The sequence below is a fragment of the Onychostruthus taczanowskii genome, unplaced genomic scaffold (genome assembly GCF_017590055.1).
Source record: "Onychostruthus taczanowskii isolate IOZ18803 unplaced genomic scaffold, ASM1759005v1 scaffold22, whole genome shotgun sequence".
NCBI classification, from domain to species: domain Eukaryota; kingdom Metazoa; phylum Chordata; class Aves; order Passeriformes; family Passeridae; genus Onychostruthus; species Onychostruthus taczanowskii.
Genome location: NW_024499462.1, coordinates 512,010 through 528,718, shown reverse-complemented (window position 1 = coordinate 528,718; position 16,709 = coordinate 512,010). Strand labels below are relative to the sequence as shown.

Sequence of the window (16,709 nt, the reverse complement as noted above, 5' to 3'; positions counted from 1 at the left end):
GTGCTGGCGATGGCGGCGCGGCAGTGACCAGGCCTCACAGTGTGCGGGGGTGTCACCACAGAGTTTATTATGTACACACGCGCTATACATTCATGGGGCACACGGCAGCGGCGAGCCCTGCCCGTGCCCCTCGCCCTGAGGAGGCTCCACGGGCCGGGCCCAGGCTGCTCCCTGGGGGACAGCCAGTGTGTGACACGGTGATGTCAGTAAACACCGGTGACGTCATAAACACCGCCGCGTCCCACAAGGAAGGCGGCCCTCAGCACACAGAAGGCACTTGGGTGATGCAGCACCTCGGCTCCTGGGGCTACTTCAGCCAGCTCCAGTCAAAACTCTGCAAAGAGGAGCAAAAACACAACTGAGCGCAGGGTCTGGCTCCTGGATGTGAGTCTGGTTTGATGAAAAATCAGCAATTGCCCTTAGCAAGGATGCTCCCAGGAGTTAACACAGTGCAGCACAGCACAGGAGCCCTGTGAGTCCACTCCAGTTTGGGAGATCGTGGGATTTCCCAAAGGATGAGTGCCTCATTGTTCAGCCTGGAGAGGAGAAGCTTCAGAGTGACCTCACTGTGGCCTTGCAGTGCCTGAAGAGGCTACAGGAAAGATGGAAAGAGACTGTTTCCATGGGCCTGGAGTGCCAGGACAAGGGGGAATGGCTTCCCACTGCCAGAGGGCAGGGCTAGGTGGGATTTTGGGAAGAAATATGTACCCATGCACACTGGCACAGGGTGCCCAGAGCAGCTGTGGCTGCCCCTGAATCCCTGGAAGTGTCCAAGGCCAGGCTGGATGGGGCTTGGAGCAGCCTGCTACCTTTTCCTATTGAAGGAATTCCCCACGAGCCCAGGGCACCCTTGGGTGTCCCCTGAAAGCCGGGTCCTGGCAGATGGCCCAGCACTTACCATCATGCTGTTCTGCTCCTGCCTCACCTCCTGCAGAATGCTGCTGAAGAGCTCCAGGTAATTCACATTCTCCCGGATCATGTCAGCAAAATTTTCCCTGCAGGAAGGAAAAAAAGCCCTAAGGTGATGGATTTCAAGCAGCATCAAGAGTAACACCCCCATCAAAAGGTGCTGCACTGGGGGGAGGGGAAGAGAAAAAAGAAAAACAAAAACAAATAGCCCAAAAAAGTGATTTGTAGTTTGTGCACTGGTAGGTAATAGGGATCTCCTCGAGCCAGGTCTCATCAGCTCTTGGAGATCTATTTCACACCCAAGATAGCTCAGCTACCTCTGGAGGTATAAAATCCGCAGATGGCTTCTGTGGTAGTGTTGGAAACAAAAAAGTTTTAATAAAAGGCAAAATAACAAAACTCTTTACAGAGAAGAACCGAGCCGGGTGCAAGAGTCGTTCCTCCCGGTAAAACACCTCACAAAAGCCATTAGTTTCTTTGTTCTCTTCTTTTTCTAGTGAATTGCCCAGGCAGGACTTTTTGGCTCCTGTCCAGCTGGCTATCCTTAAGCTTGAGGTGAAGTCCCCCAGGTCCTATGAGATGCCTTTTCACCTAATCGAGGAGAGACACTTCTGGGCTTGTTTCCTTTTTAAGGGGATAAAGGATAGTTTTGTCACTCCATGAACAGAAGGCACATTTCTATAATAGGTGACACAAAAAGCTGGAGGTGGCAGGACAAAGGGGAATGGCTTGACACTGACAGAACATAATTAGAATTGTTAATGCAGCAAAGAGCAAAAGCCCCTCAGCTCCAGAGAGCTCAGCATGGACTGAGGGAGAGGGGCCTTAAGAGCCAGATCCAGCCCCAAGGATGAGCAACGTGACGTGCCATAAAGGGATGGCACAGTCCTTCAGCAGGGCATGCAGCTCCTGGAACTGCTCAGAAACAGAGAGCAGAGATCTCTGAATAGACAGTTCAACCAAATCCCTGATTCTTTAGAGCATTAGTGGCACACAAACTCCTGAAACTGCTCTGGGAAGGATAAAGCCCCTGAGACAGTGAGCTCCCTGCAGCTCATACCTGTCACTTTCATATTTTCTGAAAAATCCCTTCATCCAGGATTTTCTCCTGGCAAGCTGAGAAGCCTCAAAAAAAAAGGAAAACAATTATCTCAGTGCTTCTCCTGTGTTGTGCTCACATGTGGAATGTGTTTGGAGATTGTTTATCCAACAGGTGATTGTTTCATTGGTTTCATTTGAGTTGTTTTCACTCTTTGGCCAGTCAGGGCCAAGCTGTGTCAGGACTCTGGAGAGAGTCACAAGCTTTCATTATCTTTTTAACCTTCTGTAAGGATCATTTCTGATTCTTTAGTATAGTTTAGTATGGTATTCTTTAATATAATATAGTATCATAAAACAATAAATTAGCCTTCTGAGAGCATGGAGTCAGATTCAGCATTCCTCCCTGCCACAAGGGTCCCTCCAAATACAACCCATACCCATCTTCAGGAGCTGCCAGCGAGGACAGAGGGTGAGGAGCTGCGTTCCCTGAGGAGCTCTGGGGCAGCCACGTGGCTGCTGGAGTTGAGGCTGTCCCTTCCAGGCTAGAGCTGACCAGGGATCGAGAGGAGCTCTGAGTCTGAAAAAAGAAATTCAGGAGAATTTAGGCTTCAGTGTTAGACAGGGAAGATTTGGGATAGCACATGAACGCTGTTGGTAACACACACCCAGCTGTGGGAACCAGGAGATGGCTTCAGGCACTGCAATTAATGCAAAAAAAGCAGAGTACTCTTTAAAACACTTTAAACTAACCAGGAAAGCACCTATTTAGCTTCTGCTTTTACCATCTCAGACTGCTCTTCTCTGTAGGAAAAAAAATTGCAGCCATGGTGTGGCAGTTACCCCTTTTTGCTGAGTTTACTTCCCAGCTCATGCACTGGAAGAAGTGCAAACAAATAACCCAGCAGCTACTCACACAAGCAATTTTCAGCAAATGCCAGATCTCCCTTTGTCTTTTTCCCTGCATCTGCATCACTGAGTTGTCAGCTTCCTTGATGTTGTTTAGAGCCACTTCAATCTCGGGCAGCAGGTCAATGATCTTCTGCTTGCAGCCCAAGAGCTTGCTAGAATAAAAACCAAACACCAAGTCACTTCCCAGCACATTCTGGCAAAACCAAAAGCCCCACCTTGGCATTCAAGAAAAATGAAAACTTTGGATACTTGAAAAATTAATTTACAAATCACTGTGGCATCTTCTCAACTCTGTAACACTGCTACTTTTTTTCCTTAGCATTTGAAGGAATTGTTTTTTTAATTTTTTTTCCTTTGAAGATCTGAATTCCAAATTTCAACTGGCAGAATTTGCCTCATTTTAAAGTGAACTCCTGAATGCTAACAGCCATGTTGTTAAAAATTAAGTGGAAACTCAACACAGAGGAGCAGAACTAATGTTATGAGAAATGTGAATGGAGCTTTTTGGGCTCTGACCTCCATGGTTTTCCCTATCCTTTCCTACTACAAAGCTCCAAATGCTGCAGGTTGGATTTGTTTGGGTTTTTTGTCTGCATAAGGTACCTGAGGTGGCCAAAGAGCTCCTTGAGGACTCGGTCCTGGCTCTGCACTGTCTGCACAATGATCTTCACCATGTCTGTGCTGTCACTGTAGGCATGATCTGGAAGGGCCAGCAACCACCACATTAGTAAATCCTAACAGAATTCCCTGGGTTTCAGTTCAGGACAATTAGTCATGGGGTAAAAGTGTGAAACAGTCATTAAATCATCTTCATCCATACCTGGAGGTCGTGTCTTTAATTGCTTGTACAGGTCTATGGCTCTCTGTTCCCTTTAGAAAGAAGAATATGGTTTAGGCAGGTGTCAGCAGCCAGGTGACTCAAAAAAAAAAAGCACTGCAGTGAGGGGATGCCTTTCTGAACTCAGACCCTTGTCCTTCTCCTACAGCTGGGACACAGCCATGGCCTTTGGAACACAGGAATGCTCTTTCTGAGATGGAATCCAACACTTTCCCCAAAGCTGTCTCTCTTTTTCTCCAGCTATGCAATTTCTTCTCAGAAAACCACACCAAGTGGAGCTTCCTTTCAGTTTCAAGTCTTCCCATGGCTCAGCTGTGTTTTCTTTCCCCTGTATCCTTCATTATCCGATTTCATTTTTGAAACTCTGACTGCACAACTGCCTGAGAAATTCTTGTTCTGCTCCTGCTCTGCATTTTTTGCCTGAATTTTAGTGATGTTCTGTAAATGGAAAGAGACAGCTGCATCACAAGCAAGACGACTGTGCTTCTCTTCTTCCCAATAAATAAACATTACTTCTTTCAAGTATTTCAAAAACAGTCACACTGAAAACTTCCAGCCTTGAAGAAAATCTTTCCTGTTCTAAATCCCAGTCTGACAGAAACAAGGAGCAGTTTCCCAGCCCTGATCCTGGTCTGCAGTGGTGGAATTGCTTAAAAATAATGCCTAAGGAGGCATGATCCTGATTAGTTTGAGCTGGTGCTGCAGGAGGTGGCTTCTCCTTTGCACCACTTCCTGCCCTGTGCACCAGTTCTGCTGCAACTACTTAGGATGAAAAGCAACTTTGCAAAGTGGAAGGGGGGAGAACATGCCAGAAGCAGGCACATTTTCTCCCTGAACAGTCAGAGTTGTTCTGAAGAACTCTTATTAACAGATTTAATGGCTGTTGAGTCCCTCTCTTTTAGAACTGCCACTTGTGCTCTTAGCAGCAGCCCAGTAACTGCTTCCTGTGTCTTCTCAAGATCAGAAACACCATTTGACTCTTTCATATTTTAATACTTTCAAAAAAAAAAATCAACTTTCCAAATATCCAAGTACCCATGAGATATTTACCCTTGATTTGAAAATACTGAAGGTATTTAACAGGATTTTACAATGATCACGTAGTTTTCCTCACTCAACAGTAAGAAACTCACTCCTCTCCAAGACAAAAGCAAATCCTTAGCTGACACCAAGATTTGTCTTAGTCCTGGGCTCTTGTAAGACGAGGTTTCACAGTTCAGTGACAGGGAAGTGTCCCACAAATGGTGGGAACTTTCCTTTCACAAGCAAAATGATCTCACACCAACCATACACCACTCTGTACTTGTGGTTTGCATTTCAAAATCACTGAGGGAACCAGCTACAGAGGGAAGAAATCCCCTGAGACACTGAAAGACACAAAATCCAATTGTATGCAGTGAAAAAGAGAAGCACAGGGCTTACAGGCTCTCCATGACCTCTCCCTGGCGCCTGGCATACGGACTCTTCTGCAGCTCCACGATCTCCGTGTGCAGGGCCATGATCTGCTCATCCAGGTAGCCAATATCTTCAGCCTGAGGTGAAATGTGGGCACAGATCAGACTCAAGGAGAGCCATCAAGGAGATAAAGACCCCCAGAACAGTTGTTTGGATAATGGGCTGACTGCCTGGAGAGTTTAGGAGACAAGAAAGCTCTTTGGCCCAGCACTGCTACAATAACTGAGGTTTTTGTTCTAAGTGTGTGGTATCACCTACAAGCAAACCTCTGACCAACAACACTGGCTGAGAAAAATCAGTTTCTTCATAAATCATCTCTCTGTGTGTCTGGATTGCCTCCTAGACAGACTAAGGTATCCCTGTGTATAAACATTTTCCATTCCTGATAAGGGGGCAGGGCAGGTGGAATAACAGAACATAATTCTGATGGTCTGCCAAGTAAACATTGGGCAAGGTTCCTGCTTGCCTGGAAAAAGCCAGAGAATTCAATTCAATTGCTCGGCTAGAAGCAGCCAACTTTTTATCCATTCTTTAGATAATAAAAAAGAGATGACTCTCTTTTAAAACTGATTTGCATAATGACTTGCAGCATGCCAGTGATTCATGTCTGTACTCCTCAGTGATGTCCTGCAATTTTGAAATTGCTGCATAACAAGTGATTGGTTTCAGCTTCAGCAATGGGAATTTTCAGGAAGACTCCTGATCCATAGCAACACCATTTCTTTTGGGCAACAAGTAACATGTCTCTTCATTCATTTCCTTTTTACAGAGCTGAGTCTGGTGACTTTTGTTGTTTTTGTCCAAATCCATTCAAACAACTTGGTGACAGGAGACAGTGTCTTTTTTAATGCACCTGCAATGGTATTCCCATTCCCACAGCAGGCAGGATATGAAACACTGAAGGGACTCAGCAGTGGCACACACGACACATTAAATTCCTGTCACAATCTCCTTCACACAGAGATAATGCAGCTTCCTTAACATCCCCTACCTGTGCACACTGAGAGGCTTTCTCTTCCATTTCCTTCCAGGCTTTGAGCATCTTCTCTGAGGCTTAAGAAAAAAGAGGTGTTAATTTATAAGAAGACATTAAGACACAAAAATAAAACAAGACCTGGACTTTACCTGTATTGGTGTAATTTGAGCACAAAGAACATGATGCTGAATCTCCCAGCAGGAGCCACGACAGAGATCACAGATGCAGCAAAGCTGCAACTCTGTGCTCAACCTCAACCCACACAGAAACCCTTAGGTAGGATTTCAGTGCTTGCAATCACTGGCCTAATACAACCCTGAGTCTTCAAACTCCAGCACTAAGCTCAACAACTGCCACTTTTGATTGAACACAGACTGCCCAGACCCAGCTCACAGTGTCTTTCTGTTTTCCATCATCATCCTTCAGCCCAGTCATCATTTTTGACTCAGGTTGCATTTTTTAGCCATATATATTCAAACTACAAGTAAATCTTGCTATTCTCTCCTGAACACTATTTGTTTCTGGGACATGAAACTGTAGCTGGTGCTCTTTACACCCATCTCTCATCCTGACAAATGGTTTCTCCTGATAACAAGCACAGCAGCTCGTTAGCACTGTCAACAAGTGCAGCAGCTCTTGCCCAGCCAAAACTCCAAATGAATCAAACTCTCAATGAATAAATAGCAAATATTTACATCACCAGCACTATTAATGCTCCTGTTTTACATTCTCAGTGGAGAACAGCTGATCACCTGTCTCATTGTCACTGGAGGTCTCCAAAAACATTCTGGTTTTTATCCTCCTGCCAAACTCTTCTCCTGCACCTCCCCTAGCTAAAATACACCCAATAAAGATGCTGAGCTCCTTTACAGGATCACAGGACACACCCAGACAAGTATTCCCCACTACCTACATATGCCATAAGCCATCTGGTCACTGTATCTCTCCAGGTCAAGGCGAATGCTCTGGTGGAAGAATTCCAGCTTTGCTTTCAGCTGCTGGGATGCTGACACCATGTTGTTCTTCATTTTGATCAGGTTGGCGTTGTACCGAAGGAGGCTGAGCCTAACAGATGGAACAAGGACAGCACACATTAGCTGGAAAGCCCACCTGGACTTCAAAACCAGGAAATTCCATTGCTCTCAGGGTGACTGAGCACTGGCACCAGCTGCCCAGAGAGGTTGTGGAGTCTCCACCCCCAGAAATATTTGAGAGCTGTCTGGATGTGGTTCTTTTTGAGCATGGATTGGGCTGGAGGACTTCCAGAGGTCCCCATCTGTTGGACTATGCCCTTTTCTGACCCAGAGATTGGCAACTGAGAGGCGTTTTAAAAACTTTTACTCCATTTTCAGTTTAATGTGAAGGGTGAGACAATACAGATGTTACAATTCACACCATCACAATCAGAAGCCAATTATTTCCTAATTACATTCTAAGTGTTTCTCGGCCTATCAGCTTTAGCCACACCATGCTGTAGATGCCTTAAAGCCAACATCTAAAACTGTCCCTCGTGGCTCCCACTACAATGCATCTTTCATAGCTCTATTTCTCCAAAGTATCCAGTCTTTTTTACAAGGCCATCCTTTGAAACGTGTTTCTGGTTCCATTTCTCTCTCCACAATGTCTGTCCTGTTCCATGGCATGTCTAAGTCAGCATTTCTTATCTCAAGGTTTGCATACAGATACACACTATGTGAGCCTTCCGTTAAGCTTTGAAAATTTTCTACAAATCCACTTCCCACACCCATCAACCTCAGCCACACTGTGAGCCTCTGAGCACATTCAAGTGTTCTTTGGTTATGATCAATGTCAGGCATCACCCAGCACAATTCCTGGAGTGGAATAAGCTCCCAGCCCAAATATGTTTTATAATGTAAAGGCACAGACCAGCAGAGGGCTGTGAAACCTCAGGGAACCAAAACTCGCTGAGATGCACAATTCCAGGCCAAAAGACCCTGTGCTGGCACAGCACTGCTCCCTCTGAGTGGGTGACAACTCACATGGCAGCTCTCTGTCCCTGGAAGAGCCTGCTGTAATCCTCCTTCAGCCCAATGACGTAGTGAACCGCTTCTGCCCACACCTTGCGCAGCTGCGGGATCGGCAGCTGGATTTTGCTGTCCTGCACTGAACACAGGAGAAACACAGTGCAGTGACAACATTCCTAATTCCTGCTTCATGTGCCTAGAAAGGCAGGTAAGATCTGCTCAGTTTCTAGGTGACGCTGCTGAAGCATGTATGAGCTTTTCATGTCACAGCTCCCCAGGTGTTTGACAACCTGTGACTGAACAGGTTAAACCCCATGGGGGGCTTTGGCCAAAAAGCTCTAAAGCCCAAGGTAGCAAATTCAGTTGCTCCATTTAATCCATTGATACTGGTCACTGTCCTGATCTGTTTCATCTGAAAATGTCTTCAAACATTTTGTAGGTTTCCTCTCAGATTTCCTGATGTAGATGTTTAAGGGGAAAAGATGCAGGTGTGCTCCCTGACAGAAATGGCAGCTGTCAGTACACTGGGGTATCAATAAACATGGTGTAAAAAGCATTTGCTCCAAGAGATTCAGTACAATGGTGTCATGCAATGAGATTCACCAGAACAAAACAGCCCAGAACACAGAAAAACCCGAGTGACACTAGAAGATGAGGAAAGCAGTGGAGCCAGGCCAAAGAAAATTAAGTTACTGAACAGTTAACTGCATGTCACAAGGCATTTTCTTTACAGGCAGTATCCCAGCAGACATCTCCTGTCCCCTGACACTACTTTTCTTTCATAGAGGTACACAGGGTCATTCATACAGATAAAGATTTATGATAAATAAACTTCAGAGAGATCTATTAGGTTGTGCAATGACTGCTGTCATCTCAGGAGACAAGCAGGGGAAGCAGCAAGCAGAGAAGCAGCTTCCATACACAGCCTAAAAGCCCAAACTGATGATGCCATGGCTCTGTCATCAGGACATGAGCTAGGCTGCTTCAGGTTCTTACATGGTTCTCTCTGAATCAGACAGAGCCCTTCAAGACAACACACAGGGGTTTATAAAGCAGATTTCATTTCATTTTGCATGAGAACAGCACTTCTCCAGCACACTCACCAATGTAGTTGACACAGTCAGACAGACTCCGAGAAGCAAAGGGGCCGTCATAGACAGTTTTGCTTTTATCAAACAAGTACACCATGTAGCTGTCCCAGCCTCTCTGGGAAGAAAACAGAAGAGAATATAAGCAAGAGAAACCCCAAGCAGCTCCAACTAACCCAGTACATCATGAACTAATTGTTGTGGGCTCTCTCTCCTACCAAGTGCCTTTAAAAACTTATTTTGACAGATCCTACAGGAAGACAAAACTCTCTGCCAGCAATTAATTCAATACTTAGGCAGAGTACAATGACAGAAACCTCCTTACATTATCCTATAAAATATCTTTGGAGTTACTGCATTTATAGAGCAAATAGGAGAAGATTTAGGCCATTTATCTTCCCTAAGACTTTAAATTCTCTGAGAACATGGAAGACAGGAACAGACTCCTTCTTACCACACCATCAATAACACACTGGGAAGCAGGTTTCCGAGGGTCCAGGCAAATCCCTGTTTCCAACAGCAGCTCCTGATTTCCAGTGCTTATTCCAGTTTCAAACTCAATACGATTCTGAAGGGAATGAAGGCTTTCCTCAGGATGCAAAAGGAAGGACACAATCTTGGCAGAGGTCATGTTTAGGATGTGTACTATCTGTAAAAAGAGGACAAGTAGATTACAAATCCTTGGATATCAAAGACAAAGGCACACAAGCCTGGGATGGAGCACAGAGCAGAATGAGAGCATAATTTGGTTTTAATAATCACAATAATCAGTTCAGGAGTAAAGCCCCACATAAAAAACTCAAAGCCTGAGCCTGTAACTTTGTGTCAGAGAAATCAACAATCTAACACACTAAGACCCTTCACAAGCCCTGCTGCAGCTTAATTACATCAAAAGAACTGAGACAAAATTATCCTCCTGTTTCTACACAGGCTTGCCTTGGCTAGTCTGACTTCAGCAAAGCTCAAGTAATTATTTGAAGAGGAAAAATCTGTTCTACTAAACTGCACCTCTGTTCTACTACAGGCATTACTACTATAGCACATGAATACACCTGGAGGTCACAGCATCAACAGGAAGTCTGGGAAAACTGTTATTAGCAAATATTAAACCTTATTTGATCCTGGTGAGCCCTTTCCAAGATAACAAACAGTAATACAGGGTCATCCTTCTACTCCAAATGTAAAGCCAGAAATTAATATTGCAGGAGTTGTTTTGTCTTCCAGCATGTACTGGACAGGCTGTGTATGCACACACTTCCCGATACCAGGACAATTCCTCCTGAGCCTGGAAGCTGGGTGATGCCAGGATTCCAGCTTTGCTCCACTGAACACTCTTTGTCCTCTGGGATGCTTTCAAAAGGTCTTTACACCCACTAACAGCCCCCACTCACCTTCAGATTCAGTATGTGATCCATTATTAGGAAACACCTCGGACGACTGGTCTCAGGATCTGAACCTCCACCCCTCTGCTGCGGATCCCAATTCAGCATCAGCTGCAACCAGTTTTCCATGGGTTCTACAATCAAACTAAAGCAGAAGGGCTGTAAGAAAGGGGAGGCCTTCACCAGGCTGAAGCAGCCCAGCTCCCTGGGCCTCTCCTTGTGTGCACTATTCATCAGGCTCTGACCATCTTTCTGGACAATGGGCACCAGAGAGCCCAAAGCATCCAAAAGAGAGCCACAGGGATCCCTTAACAGCAAACAGCAGCTTGCCAGGAGCTTGAAACACCCTGGAGAAAGGAGGAGGAGCTCTCAAGCTTGGGAAAAAGGAGGAAGAGCCCTCAGCTTAGAAGGCCAGAAGTGTCCCCTGTGAGGAGGACACACGTACCCACAGAGGCTGTGAGGCTGCGGCAGGTGGGTGCTGAAACGAACCTCCCCGTTCATCTCCTCAGAGGCAAAGATGTGCTTTGGGTCCTTCTTCTTGATCTTTTCATGCCTGGGAAATAAAACCCTTTGTGTATATGCTGAGGAGTGTTACTTTTGTAAGGCAGCAACTGAAGACAACACAAAAGGGCCAGTGTCCAGCAGCTTCAGAAAACAAACTCATCTTTCAGGACAAAGATGCCATTTTCAATCAACCCCATGTGAAAGAGAGGAGCCCTTCAAATAAACTCTGCCTCTGGAAAGATTCACCTCTTCTCTTGTTCTAACAGAAACCCACGTTTCCTATTTTTTTTCTGTTTCAGAACCACTCTTCTAAAACCAAGCAAACAAACACTCCAGGCACAGCAAGTCAAGCAGAAACCTCCAGATGCAGGTTAAAGTTTTTCAGCACAGGTTTAAGTATTAGCACTTCCAAGCACCTCTTCCAGAATAAATGTCTTACCAGGCAAATGGCTGTAGATTATGTAAGAAAGGTCTAAATCCTGCAATACATTCAAACACCATTGTCCCAAAGCTCCAATAATCAACAGTAACTGAGTAGGATTTGTTCTCAAAGAGTTCTGGAGCCTAAAAATGATCATAAAAAGACACTTTGATTGTGGTGTTTCCTTGCATTTCTGCAGAGACAAAGCTGCAATCAGGTGTGGCTTCCTGAGAGCCACAGGACAGGTCCCCAGGATCTCCATTTTTGGAGGTTTCAGTCCTTGGCAGTGCCAAGCCACAGCTGTCCTGCCTCAGTACTGGTGACACTAAAAAAGTCTTACCAGATATTGCAATGTTCCAACAAATGAAGTGCATAAACTTCCTTGATCCAGATCCTTTGCATATCCCAGGTCTATTATTTTGTGGACAATCTGCAAACAGTTTAAACAGTTCATCAGAAGAGCAAATGCTGAGGGGGAAAAAACACGAAACAACCCAAAATCTGCTCAGTGACAGCCACAGAATACTCTCAAGAGGAAAGCCAGAGTGGAAATTCTGGATAAAGTCCATGGCAAAGCTTCAGCAACACTGTTAAAGCTTTTAGTAAATGCACAGTTCCGTTTTCAGTCCAGTTCAATGTGACAACTTCCAGAAATGACAATGAAAACACACGGATCACCTGACTTACCTTCCCACCTTCATCCTGAAGAACAATATTTTCAGGCTTTAAATCTCTGTGTATAATTCTGTTCTCATGCAAATACTGGATACCAGACCCTGGAAGACACATGTTTGATTTAACTCAAAATAAAATCCACACGGATTAAATGTAAATCTGATAAAACCCTAATACTGGGGGGAAATTCCCAGCCTTCCATGATTTACCACCACTCATTTCTACATTTAACAGCTTCCAAACTTGTGTTTCTTCTCCACTGCATCTTCACATCTTTGCAAAGACATGCCAAAGACACTCAACTTATTATGGAAAAAAAACCAAACAAAAACATTCTGGAAGGAGAACAAGGATAAAGCAAGCAGAGTTGCACTTTATTTCAGGAATTCAGCTGGAAGCCCTCTTGAGCACTGAAAGGACAGAAGTCCAGGCCAGCACCCTAAAATACCTTCTCATGCCAAAACTAGTTATTCCTACAAGCAGTGACAGGTTATCTGTAAGAGAATTAAGAAAACGAGGAGCTTTCCTGGAGAAACCCAGGCACTGCCCTTTATCAGACAGCTCTTCCTTCCTGAGATGTCCAAAAAAACCAGGTACTTCCCAAGGGCCTGATTTTTTTAATACCCTGTTCATTTTAGTTCCCTTTTCATGCTCAGCTGAAAAAGGAAAATGCCACTAGACTTAAAAAAAAAGAAAAAAATAAATTGAAAAAAAAAAGAAAGCATTAATTACATACCAATATCACTAAGCAGAGAAAGGATTTGACTTTCCTTCAGCCCACAGCAGTTTTCTGGTTTGTTTAGCAACTACAAAAAACGTAAAAGATGATCAGACCCACACTTGCAACAGTTAACAGCAAAACCAATGTTTTCCATCCCCTGTTGAAACTACCCAGCAAACAGCACAGCTCAAGGACACTCCAGCTGAATGGGGCAGTTGATTTGGTGCAATAAAATCATGGCCAAGAAGAACAACTCAAATAAAACGAAAATTCAGAAAGCAAAGGGGTAGGAGGCAAAGGCAGGGCCACAGGGCTGCAGGCAAGGGAGGGTCCCCCTCAGCACTGCTTAATGAGCTGTCAATAAAAGCAGCTTCAGCAATTTCTCACTTTTACTGCACTCAAGACTTCTACAGATGACTGAGATGCTTCAGCCCTCAAGATGGATTCACAAGGAGAAATTAATAAGGAAGTGAAACAGAAATTATGCCAAACAAGAGAAAGATTTAAAGAACACAGAAATGAAAAAGATAGTTTTTTTTAAAGCAGTACAGCATATCAGATGGATGAAGCACGTTACGTCCTAAATTGTTACACCACCTATGTCACACCTAAGGATTCATCAGAAATGAAGTGACCAAACACTGCATTGCAAGCAGAGCTAATTTCTCAGCCAGGGTCTCTAATCTACCTTCAGGGAGTCTCCAAACTTTTACTGCAACAATGCAACAGCCAGATGTCTCTGGGACTGTGACCAGTGCCTGTCTGCAACCCCCAAATGCTTTTTAATATGTTCCCCTCCTTTTACTGTGACTTAAACCTTAAAAGTGTCTCTTGGACTGTTTCTAACAACTCAAAACCATATAATGAGATGGGATTACTGCATTCACTAGCTGCTCACGTTCCTCAGGGTGTTTAACGCCAGTAACAAAAACCACAGAAAAATGAGTTTCCTGATCACATAGCTGAGGTAATTTCTAAGAAATCCTGACAGGGATTTGCTGCTTCACCTTATAGAAATTGCTGCTTCCTGAATCCAGCTGTAATGGAAAGGGAGCACAAACTCTACCAGGTCACCAAGCCACTGCCTGGGGAACTACTGCAAGGCTCTTTTATTTTTGGGTGTTGCCAGTGTGCAGATTGGCAGTTCTGAGCTCAGCAGGAATAGGAAATGGACTGGAGGTCCCAGTCCAGCAGAAATAGGCTCATTCCCTGTGCTGAGAGCAAGGTAACACTGGATACAAACCAATCAGACTGGATCCAAATCAGTCAGACTGAACAGATGGAGACACAGCAGCAGAGCCAAACCTGCTGGGTGTCAGCAGCTGCACTAATGCTAAAGCAGCTCCATGAAAGGACACGCCAGGATAAAAGAGTATCTGCCCTTGCCTTGTCCTCTGGTTTCAAAAACACAAGCCTCGTTTCCCACACTTTTTTTCCCACTCTACATCAACTTCCTCACACCTGTACCCGATGCCTCAGGTTTTAGCTTTTATACATTTCAGATTCTGTGCTGCTTTAGTGTGTAGTTCTGAGCTTCACATTAAGGGATCACAGAGTAGGGAGACAAAACAATTCCTTCTCTAGCTGGGGACCAAGGACAAACGATCCAAATCTCAGCCCAAGAGCACAAACAATGTGGGATGAAGAGAGAAAAACAGGAAGAAGGATGGGACTGCATGGGCTGGAGCTGGAACTGGACAATGAACTCCAGAACTGATCAAAGTGACAGACCCTGTGACAAGCTGTCCATTTTGTGGCCATTTTGGTTCATCTTGGGTGCAGCCCTGGCTGGGCTCTTGTGCTGCCCAAGGTGCATCCATGGAGGAGATCCTTTTAATAAATCCCTGCTTTATTGTTTAACTCTGTCTGGCCTCTGCTCTATGTCAGCCTTCTCAAGGCATCACACCAAAAAGAGAAGCCCCAGAGAGCAGCCCTGGTGACAGCAGCAGCACTGCCATGGCCTGTTTGGGTTAGTTGGCTTTTATTGAAAGCAAAGCAGGGTTACCTTGCGGAGGTCGCCCCCCGAGCAATACTCCATGGCCAGCAGAGGAACGTCGTTAACCAGGAAATTCATCTCCTCAGGAACCTCACAGGCTCTCACCACGTTGGGATGGTTCAGCCTAAGCACACAGAGAGCTGCATGAAAACTCTCTTGCAAGAATGAGACAACAGATTGCAAAGCAGCCACGTTTTATGTTCCAGGGCCAGCTTCTGTTCCCCACAGGAATCCTTGCTCATTCATCAGCTGGTACCTACCAGTACCCAAACGGATAAAATCCACGCCTTGGGAATACACAAACCAGTGATGAGCAGAAACGATGTCTCAAAGCCAAGGTACAGGACTTTGATGATGGGGATCCAGACTCAAGTTGTGAACTCCTGCACAGTCCTGGCAGTGTCATTACATGTGTGTGTATGTAGGAACAGACTCCTCCTGGCCCAAGCATTTCACAAGAACCCATCAATCCCTGCGGAACTGTACCAGGCAGGTGAAAGCCACATTCACGGGGAAAAATGAACTTCTGCAGCTGAATTCAAACAGCTGCTTCCTGACTGTCTCCAATACATGCTACTCTTGGCAATAAGTGACATATCCAGAAGGAAATGAAGGCAAATTATTTCTCTCTACATCTTTCAAAGCATCTGGACACCAATGCAAGAGCAGCTCATAACTCAGTGGTTGTTTTCAGCACCCAAATCAGACAGCACCAAGCCTTGACTTACAAATTCATGTTCCCTGCAAGTGGTTTCCCCCCATGTGATGGCACACAGTGAGCAGGTGAGGGTAACAAAGGAGCTCAGCAAAGGCCTGAACAGCAGGGTCACTGCAGGCCTTGGGCAGGACAACTCAGAGCATCCCTGCTCCCACCACTGGGACAGAGGATTTCCTGCTGCAGGATCTTTCTCTCTCAGGAGCAGTTCTGTGAGACCCAAACACCCAGAGGAAGCCCCCACATCCTTGAGACCAAGGCTGTCCAGCCCTGTTTCACCTGCTGGAGAGGGAGCGTGGGCAACACAGAGCATGGACTTTCTCACAAGGAAGTGAAAGGAGAATTTATTCTTTACATTCGGCAGCGTAACAGAAAAAAAGCAATTCCAGGATCCCCTAGTTGCTAAATCAAAAACAAAAGTACCGCAGGGTATGGGAACATGTGGGTGTTCCCAAATCACAACATCAAAGCTCAACCCACAGGGTGGTGTGAGATTGGAGGAATTCCGGATGAGTGAACAGCCCAGGCAGCACAACAGGGCAGGGGGCTTGGGGGTCACCAGCTCCTAAGCCAAGGCAGGAGCTGGGACACGGGATGAGAGATAAACCAGCACAGGCACGCCAGGTGACAAAGGGGCTGAGCCCCGGCTGTCCCCACTCCCAAGCTGGTTCGGCAGCCGAGGCCGCAGCTGTCCCCACAACACGGTCCCGTCTCCCCAGCCGGGCCGGGGCTGACTCCCCGCACTCCCCTCTCCCTGTCTGTCCGGTGCCGCCGTGCCGAGCCGAGCCGTGCCGGCCGGCCGCACTCACTTCTTCATGATGTCGATCTCGTGACACCAGCGGTCCTTGTTCTTGACGCTGAGCTCCAGCCGGCACGACTTGATGGCCACGCGGTCGCCCGAGTCCTGCGGGACACAGCGCCGTCAGCCGCCCCGGCCCGGCCGTGCCCTCCCCGCCGCCCGGCCCGGCCCCACCTGGTGCTGGTACAGGCACACGTTGCCGAAGCCGCCGGTGCCCAGGCGGTCGCGCATCTCCCAGGGCCCGCAGCCGCCGGCCGGGTGCCCGCGCAGCGCCGCCCCGGCGGGGGCCCGCTCG

At 46.2% G+C, this 16,709-nt stretch overlaps 1 protein-coding gene across 1 annotated transcript in view; it reads right to left on the bottom strand.

Moving 5' to 3' along the window:
* Positions 1-50: 50 nt before the first annotated feature.
* Positions 51-16,709, bottom strand: part of CHUK (component of inhibitor of nuclear factor kappa B kinase complex) — a 16,864-nt gene continuing 205 nt past the window's right edge. Inside the window, 21 exon segments of the mRNA XM_041405129.1 lie at positions 51-334; positions 899-995; positions 2,388-2,527; positions 2,864-3,011; positions 3,463-3,559; positions 3,680-3,729; positions 5,120-5,229; positions 6,144-6,205; positions 7,042-7,193; positions 8,129-8,252; positions 9,217-9,319; positions 9,656-9,850; positions 10,593-10,728; positions 11,029-11,136; positions 11,527-11,651; positions 11,849-11,938; positions 12,196-12,284; positions 12,920-12,989; positions 14,910-15,024; positions 16,425-16,519; positions 16,589-16,709. The exon segment at positions 16,589-16,709 is cut by the window's right edge and continues 17 nt beyond it. Coding sequence (XP_041261063.1) covers positions 308-334; positions 899-995; positions 2,388-2,527; positions 2,864-3,011; positions 3,463-3,559; positions 3,680-3,729; positions 5,120-5,229; positions 6,144-6,205; positions 7,042-7,193; positions 8,129-8,252; positions 9,217-9,319; positions 9,656-9,850; positions 10,593-10,728; positions 11,029-11,136; positions 11,527-11,651; positions 11,849-11,938; positions 12,196-12,284; positions 12,920-12,989; positions 14,910-15,024; positions 16,425-16,519; positions 16,589-16,709 — 2,254 coding nt within the window. The 3' untranslated portion in view covers positions 51-307.